Genomic DNA, 8,666 nt, shown 5'->3' on the forward strand with positions numbered 1-8,666 from the left:
AAAGAAAGAAAGCTAAATGCAGTCATCCAATGACCCAACAATTCCACTTCTAGGTAGAGACCCGTGAGACCTGAAAGCAAGGACTCAAAGAGTTATTTTCATTACAGCATTCACAGCAGCATTATTCACAATAGGCAAAAGGTGGCAACAGCCCAGTGTCCTCTAACAGTGGAATGGATAAACAAAATGTGCTGTAAACATGCCGTGGGATATTATTCAGCCATCAGAAGACATGGCGGTGCGGTTCATGCTACGACATGGATGAGTCTTGAAAACACAGTACCAAGTAAAAGAAACCCGTCATGAGAGGCCACTAGATGAAATGTCCAGCACAGGCAAATCCATAAAGCCAGAAAATAGATGAGCGGTTCCTGGGATCTGGGGGGTAGGGGGAACCGGGAGTGACTGCTAAAAGACGAGGCTCTGATGCAACTTAGAACTAAAGATACAGGAGTCACCTGGTGCCAATTTCTCAAGGTGCTTAAAGTGGCTTTCTTTTGGCGGGATAAAAATGTTCTAAAATTAGATAGCGGGAACGTTGCACAGCTTTGCGAATATACCAGAAACCACTGAATTGTAGACTTTAAAAGGGTAAATTTTATAGTCAGTAAATTATCTCTCAATTTAATGTAAAAAGCTGACTGGGGGCCAGGCACGATGGCTCACACCTGTAATCCCAGGACTTTGGGAGGCCAAGGCTGGCGGATCGCCTGAAGTTAGGCGTTCGAGACCAGCCTGGCCAAGATGGTGAAACCCCGTGTCTACAAAAATACAAAAAATTAGCCGGGCATGGTGGCAGGTGCCTGTAATTCTAGCTACTTGGGAGACTGAGGCAGGAGAATTGCTTGAACCCAGGAAGCGGAGGTTGCAGTGAGCCGAGATTATGCCACTGCACTCCAGCCTGGGTGAAAGAGCGAGATTCTGTCTCCAAAAAATTAAAAATAAACACAAACACTGACTGGGGTAGGGGTGAGGGAATGAAGGTGGTTAGTACTGAGGTTATTCCAGGCACGCAGCTTCTGGCCCTCCATCTTACCCCCACTCCTCTTCCCACATGGAGAAGTTGAGGCTCATAGGAATCAGTGCTTCTCCAAACCACTGGCCTGCTGGGCACTCAGTAATGCCATGCCCACTCTGGACTCCCATAAAACCCAAGGGCTCTCTTTCTCTGCCTCCTGATCTACTGGTCACACAGGAGATTGGGGTAAAACTGGTGGCCTTCCCATCCCCCAGGGACTGAAAGGAGGAAGGAACAAATGAGATATAACCAAAAGGCCATAGGGAACAGGACACTCCACTCTGGCTTCCAGAAAGGAAATCTAAGAGGGGAATGAGGCATAGAGGCCGGGGCAGGAAGGCGTGAAAAGATGGAATAGGCAATTCTGGAGTTTGGCGGTAGGTGAGTGATCCAACTCCCTTGGGAAAACTCCTGGCATTCAGGTTCCAGATAAGAACTAGGCCAGGGGAGGCCGGGTGTGGTAGCCCATGCCTGTAATCCCAGCACTTTGGGAGGTCAAGGCAGGTAGATCATTTGAGAATAGGAGTTCAAGACCAGCCTGGGCAACATGGTGAAACTCCATCTCTACTAAAAATACAAAAATTAGCCGGGCGTGGTGGTGCACGCCTGTAATCTCAGCTACTCAGGAGGCTGACGAAGGAGAATCGCTTGAACCTAGGAGGTGGAGGTTGCAGTGAACTGAGATCGCACCACTGCACTCCAACCTGGGCAACTGAGCGAGACTCTGTCTCAAGAAAAATAAATAAATAAAATAAGCTGGGCATGGTGGTGTATGCCTATAATCCCAGTTACTTGGGAGGCTGAGGCACAAGAATCACTTGAGCCTAGGAGGCAGAGGTTGCAGTGAGCTGAGATTGTGCCACTGCACTCCAGGCTGGGTGACAGAGCGAGGACTCTGTCTCAAAAAAAAAAAAGAAAGAAAGAAAGAAAGAAAAAAGAAAAGAAAAGAAAAGAAAGCTTAGAGCTGGGAGAGGCAGAAATCCTTGCTATTCGAAGGCCAACACGTTCATTTTAAAGCTCCTTCCCTTCCCTCCGCAGAGATTTCTCCAAACCGAACCTCACTGCCTTCCCTCCCATCTTCCCCTACTCCTCCTAGCACCCAGCAGTCCCATTTTAACTGCTTTCACCTGAGCTCTTCAGAACTCAGAAGGATAAATTCTGCACATTTCTAAGATCCTGGAACCTAAGGCAGGTTCTTATGGCCCAGGGACTTTTCTCCCATGCCCACGCTTAATCTCTCAACCTTTAATTTTAGAAGGAGATTCTATTTCTTTTCTTCTTGACAAGCTAGTATCAGTGTAAAGGAGCTCCAGGTAAAGAAGGAGGTCTACACTTAGCTCACAGTCCTGTCTACACTGACCAGTGCTCTCAGGGAGAGCCCAGCAATAGCAACAACTACCAAAAAGCTTCCACTCTTACTGGCTCCGGCTCACCTACAGGAAACGAATCCCTCAGGTCAAAGCCACAAGAGGCAGCCTCTTTAAACACTTTCCTCCCTAGATCTAGACTTCTTTCCTGTCGTCCTGAACCTGAACCTCCGCAGTCTACCAAGTCCCTGCCAAAATGAGGGCGGAGATACAAGAGCCTTAAACAGATGGTAGAAAGCATCAGCCGGGCTTAGGATTCAAAGGGTGGCAAAACAGGCTGAGTCTCCATGGTGATGGGCTTAATGGGAGAAAAACATTATTTGTTTTGCCACCCAGGGTGAAAACGGGAAAAAGGAAGAGATCAAACCCTCTTCAGTGGGGTAGGAGCAACCAGGAACACTTGAAATAAGGAGTAAGAGGCTAGAGAAAGGACTGGCTGGTGAACTCCTGGTATATTGTGTGACATTTTAAGACAGAAAGAACAACGACGAGGCTGGCCAGGAGGAAGACACACAAAAGAGGGACCCAGTGGCAGGGCTGCTGAACCTCCATGGCTGGGGGCATCACTTAGCCCCTGTTTCCTGCCCAGAAGCAACAGTGCCTGCTCCCCAGCCCTAAAATGCCTCCAAGCCCCTGTGACTTTCCCCACCCTCCATTGCTAAGCATCCTGTACCCCAGCAAGTACCCACCAGGCTCCTCCTTGGGGAGCTCAGCCTGCGGCTCTGGCTCACTGACAGCCAGGGCGTTCCCCTGCTCCTCTGTGGCCACAACAGCCTGAGCGGCCCGCCCTGACCGGCTTGCCCGGGAGCTTCCTCGGCCACTCGGTCGCTGCTGCTTCTCAGCTTTGCTGGACATCGTGCAGGCAAAACCTACAGGTACACAGGAGTGGAAAGTCCACAACCAGATACCACCCCCAAACCAGCCCCTGATACAAGCAGTCCCTTCTGAATTCATAAATTGACTGAAATTCAGTATGATCATCTTTTCTGGTGGTACCCACACCCTGCTCCATTAACCACAAGGGCTCTGTATTCCACAGAGGCCTGGGAGGCCTTGCTATTCTTCCCTAAGATATCCTACTGTCTTCAGGACACTGGGTTAAAAATCAAAGTCAGTCCCTCAAGGCACTAGGAATAAATGGCAGTTAAAGACGATGGCCAGGCTGGGTGTGGTGGCTCATGCCTGGAATCCCAGCACTTTGGGAGGCTGAGGCGGGTGGATCACCTGAGGTCAGGAGTTCGAGACCAGCCTAGCCAACGTGGCAAAACGCCGTCTCTACAAAAAATACAAAAAAAATAGCCAGATGTGGTGGTGTGCACCTGTAATCCCAGCTACTGGGGAGCCTGAGGCAGGAGAATCACTTGAACCCGAGAGGCGGAGGCTGCAGTGAGCCAAGATCGCACTACTGTACTCCAGCCTGGGGGACAGAGTGAGACTCTGTCTCAAAAAAAAAAAAAAAAGATGGCCAAACAGACACCCCACTAATGAGGATTTAGAACCTCTATCTCTGCCCCAGGGTATGAGAATATAAGATAATCAGGAAAAGATCTATCAAGCTGAAGTGAGGTTGCCCAAACCCTCATCCACTCTAACCTCCAGGACCACGAGTGAGTGAGAGAGGCCCAAGGAAGGGGTGCACATCCCCCACCCTCTGTCACTGTTCAATCATTCAAGCAAACCAAGATGATTTTCCTATGTACCTCTTTTCCTCCCAAGTTAAATGGAAAAATGCTCCTCCCAACCCCACTAAAATCTGCAACATCTGTAAACAAAGAAAAACAGTATTTGCCACCTGGCTCTTTGGCTTTCAGTTCCTGAGGGGCAGGAACACTGTTTTGTGTGTACTGAGGTCTCTCAGCATAGTTGGCTGAGGAACTGTGTGCTAACTGTTAAGATCAGTAAAATGCCCTGAGAACAGATTGGAAGCAAGAAGGACAAAAGTCATCCAATCATAAATTTAAATTGTGTAATGAGGAAAAAGCAATTGGGGCACGAGGAAGGCCACAGTGGTGCCTCTCTCAGAAAGGTAGGATGGCAGGAAGCAGGCATCTCGGGCAGGTGCTCAGAATCCCAAGGGCAAAGTTTGAGGCGCTGGGCACTCTCTTTTCATTCAGCTGCAGCCTAACGCCACCTGTGGCTCTCCTTCCTCATCCCCACAGGCTGCCACAGGCATTGATCTCAGGTTATGAATTTCAAACTTGAAGGATTTGTACTTTGCTCCAAGGAAAAACGTTCTGTTAGGCCAACAAATCAATAAAACCAACCACAGCAAGGAGGCTTCCTCCATCAGTCTCCAGGGAAGCATCAAGCTGCGCTTTCCTGCCTCAAACTGGAGCCTGAGGCGCATGCCCTGTGGGATTCACCACGCGTTCCCACACCGCAGGCCCCAGGAGGAGCTGCTCTGCTAACCCGGGGCTCACTCTATTACTAGGAAATACCGCAGGGGCCAGGCTTTCTCCTTAAACTGGTTACCAGCAGGCAAATTTCCCCTCAAAATCGCTTTTCCCCCCAACTGTCACAACTGCCCCTTCTCCTCCCCCTCCCCCACACAACTATTCCTTGCTCCCCCTCCCTCCACAACTGCCTCTTCTTCTCCCCTACAACCGTCCCTTCCTACCCCGACACTACTGTCCCTTCTCCCCAGCACTCCTTCCCTCCTTCCCTCTGCCCCCGACACACACCTCGCCACGCTGACCCTCTCCTCCCTAGACCGACCGATGGGCCACTCCGACTAAGAAGTTGCCCAGCGCGGCCTTCTCGGGCAGGCGTCTGCACGCGTCCCCATGGCAACCCCGGGCAGGGAGGGGCTCGCGGCCGGTGCGCCGCTCCACAGAGCCCAACTCCCCCGCGCAGGCGCCCTGGATCCCTGCTTCCCGGCCCCACACCGCCCAGGTCTACCCCTCAGGGACCCGGGGCTCGAAGGCTCCGGGACTAAGGGAAAGTAGCCACATCTGGCGAGCCGGAGGTGCAGGGGGCGGGGGCTGGTGTCAGGACCCAGCTGGAAGGGCTGGGGCGAGAGACAGTGAGCTACCGCCCCGCAGGACACTGAAAAAGGCAGGGGGAACCCCAGCGCCCGACCCTGCGCCCAGGTCTGTGCGCCCCAGCCGGAACGGGTCCAGCAGATGGCGCCGGGCGCCCCGCGGGCGAGGTGTATTCGCTATCTAGAAGGCGTTCCAGGATTTCCAGGCAGCCGTGGCTGCAGCTGGATCCGGGGGAAAAACCGGGGCTGGAGCACCCTTGCCCTCCTGCTTCTTCCCCCTTCTTAGTTCGGATTGGGGTCTAGGATTGCGGGGCGGCGCGGGGCGGGGAAAGGGAGGGAAGACTGGAACTGGAGTTTTGGGAATCTGAGGATTGGCTTTCGAAAGCGTCGCTGATTTTTGGGGGGGACGAGAGGCGGGGACTCCCTGGGGAAGGTGACCGGGCCTGGGAGGGGCTTCGCTCTCCATAGGAACAAAGGCTGCGTCGTGAGAGAGGAGGCGAGAGGGGAGGGCTATGAGGGCCGGGGCAGATCTCCAAAGATGCCAGGGGGCGCTGCGGGCCGGGGCTGCTAGAAGGCGCCTGGAAGACCGCTATACCTGGGGCCGGGAGGAGCTTTGGGGAGACCTGGGAAATACAGGCAGGAAGCCGAGGCGGGGGATGGGAAGGCGCCCTCCCTGCTTCCATCAATAGTGCCTAATTAAGACAAAGCCAGCAGCGAGCCCACTGATTACATTTCCATGAGGAACGAAATTGATGACATTTTCTTTGCCGGATGAGGAGAAGAGAAGCTGGCACCTCAGTTCCCCCTTTTTCTGTTTGGCGTTCACACCTAACAGATCTCATTATGCCAGTCTGGCACTGCCAGGGGTGGCAGTCCCTGGTACTCCTGAAGAGCAAGTGGATTAACCACACCCTAACCCAGCCCTGACCTCACCCTCCCACCTACCCTATCTTTATTCCCAGAAGGGTCAACCCTTTCCCTCCCCCCGACCCCCAATGATTCCTCCTGCCCAGCCAGACTCCTGTTGCTGACAGCAGGAATGGAAGGAGAGGAGTCCCGCCCACCCCAAAACCAGCTGCACAGCAAGCACAGCTAAGATGGAACGTGGAGGTGTTCCTCTAGCCAGATAGGCCATGGGTGGCAGACAGAGGTGATGTGATTGGCCAGAACCCCTAGGGAAAAGTCCCAAAGGAGTGAAAATTTGCTGGAGTCGTGGGGTGGGGAGCCTCAGGGGCAACGTTCTTGGATCCCTCTGGGAAAGGAACTTTGCACAGACCCTATTTATTTTCTTAAACCCCCCTCCCCAACGGTGGCTGTTCCTTCCGAATCCCAGCCCCCCACATTATGCTAAATAGGTAATCAAACATCTCGCTTTGCTAATTACTGCTCAATCCGATTAAACGCTGCTGAAGCTCATCAACAGAGGTGGAGGTAGGGGGAAGGGACGAAGGCGGGGCAACCACAGCTAGCTATGATGGGGGTCTTGTCCCCAGGGGTTCTTAGGGGATAGAGAAACAGCCAGGGTTGCAAGACTGAGTACATCCCAAAGGAAAGGGCAGAAGAGTTGTAACCTCAAGACTCAGCCTTGCTGCACCTCCCAGCCATGGGCCTTTTCCTCCTCCCAGAACCTTCATTACCCTCGGAACCCAGGCATCCGGCCATTCCCACAGCTCCCCACACACATCCCTGTCCCAGATTTAATAAGTTCTGTTCTCTCATTGTCAATATTTGATTTCTCAGAGCCATCTCCACGGAGAGGGGGTGGGGGGGGTCTTTCCTTGCCTCCCCCCTACTTTGGCCCTCTTTTGCTCACCCCCAGTCTCTTTGTGCCCCCAACCTTCTCTGAACTTGCTGACTTAATGAAATGATATTAAAGTCTTAAGCAACTCCAAAAGAATGGTTGTTATGGTGAAGGGAGTGGGCAGAACGCCTGGGTCCCCGAGGGGAGCAAGAGCTGAGGAGGGGGAAAGGGAGCCAGAGGCTAGGGTCTAGAGACCCCAGTCCCTAGTGGGGAGCAGCATATTTGGGGTGAGCTGGGGGCCAGACCTCTGGATCTTGACTGGAAGCAGGGGATGAGGAGCGGGGACTAGGAGAAGGTGGAAAGAGAGGACATTCCAGGGGTCAGGGTCTCAGCCTGCTGTCCGGATCATCCATCAGAGACAGAGGCCAGGGGGGACAGGGCCTCCATGCCAGCAGCCTCCCTGCCGACTGTGCCCTGGGCTGGTCCCGTGAGAACCAGAGTAGATTCCTCTACAGCCTGACTCATCCTTCTCCCCTAGCAGCCCCCCACAGGTGATTTGTAGCTGATGCTCCCACCATGGTAGGGGCCAGGATAGTCATTCCACGACGTGAAGAACTGTCTCTTCCAGGACAGAAGAGAACAGAGGCCAAGGAAAGGGAAGCCAAGTATCCCCTCCACCTCCCCCACCCAACACCATCTCCCCTGGGGACCCTGGCCCAGCCCCAGTCCCCTTGGGGTGGTGGGAATGCAAGGACATTTGGCTGGGGCTGATTGATGAGGGAGGAGGCAGCCACCGGGCACTGAGGCTGCTGTTTGCTGAGCACACAGATTCCTCCCCACTCACCAGCTGCCGCCCCCTGAGGCTGCTCAGTCTCCCCCCGACATCACCCCACCAGCCACTGGGGTTGCAGTGCCTGAGTTTCTGATGGCAACTGGAGGAAGAGGGAGAACCAGGAAACAGAACGCTTCGAATCCCTGTGGGAATTGGGGGTACCTGGGGCCTGGTCCCCTCAGAACTCCCTTCAGAACTCCACTTTCCCTGCTACCTTTCAAGTAGCTCTCTGGCTGCCCAGTTGTCATTCCCATTCATTGCGTCCCTTTTCATTCCCCCATCCAACTCTCTGAGCCTATGCCAGCCAGCCTCCTGCCTCCAAACCATCCTGTGACATTTCTCCCAGGTCTCAAAACTCTCCCAAGCCCCGCGTCCGCGGTGGCCTACATAGCCCCTTAGGAAGCACCATTTTTCATTGTAATTAAAATTCCAGATGTGATGTTAACCGTTCACCATTAGAAATTCCCACTGCAGGCCGGGCGAGGTGGCTCAAGCCTGTAATCCCAGCACTTTGGGAGGCCGAGACGGGTGGATCACGAGGTCAGGAGATCGAGACCATCCTGGCTAACATGGTGAAACCCCGTCTCTACTAAAAAATACAAAAAACTAGCCGGGCGAGGTGGCAGGCACCTGTAGTCCCAGCTGCTCGGGAGGCTGAGGCAGGAGAATGGCGTGAACCTGGGAGGCGGAGCTTGAAGTGAGCTGAGATCTGGCCACTGCACTCCAGC

At 53.6% G+C, this 8,666-nt stretch overlaps 1 protein-coding gene across 1 annotated transcript in view; it reads right to left on the minus strand.

Annotated features, from left to right (window-relative positions):
- Positions 1-4,265, minus strand: part of DNAH2 (dynein, axonemal, heavy chain 2) — a 150,399-nt gene extending 146,134 nt beyond the window's left edge. The window contains exons 1-2 of the mRNA XM_011994733.1: positions 4,178-4,265; positions 3,075-3,254 (exon numbers count right to left, since the gene is read on the minus strand). Of these exons, the coding sequence (XP_011850123.1) occupies positions 3,075-3,240 (166 nt within the window). The 5' untranslated portion in view covers positions 3,241-3,254; positions 4,178-4,265. The remainder of the gene's footprint in view (positions 1-3,074; positions 3,255-4,177) is intronic.
- Positions 4,266-8,666: the final 4,401 nt, after the last annotated feature.

Source organism: Mandrillus leucophaeus, unplaced genomic scaffold (genome assembly GCF_000951045.1).
Source record: "Mandrillus leucophaeus isolate KB7577 unplaced genomic scaffold, Mleu.le_1.0 Scaffold46, whole genome shotgun sequence".
Classification (NCBI taxonomy): Eukaryota; Metazoa; Chordata; class Mammalia; order Primates; family Cercopithecidae; genus Mandrillus; species Mandrillus leucophaeus.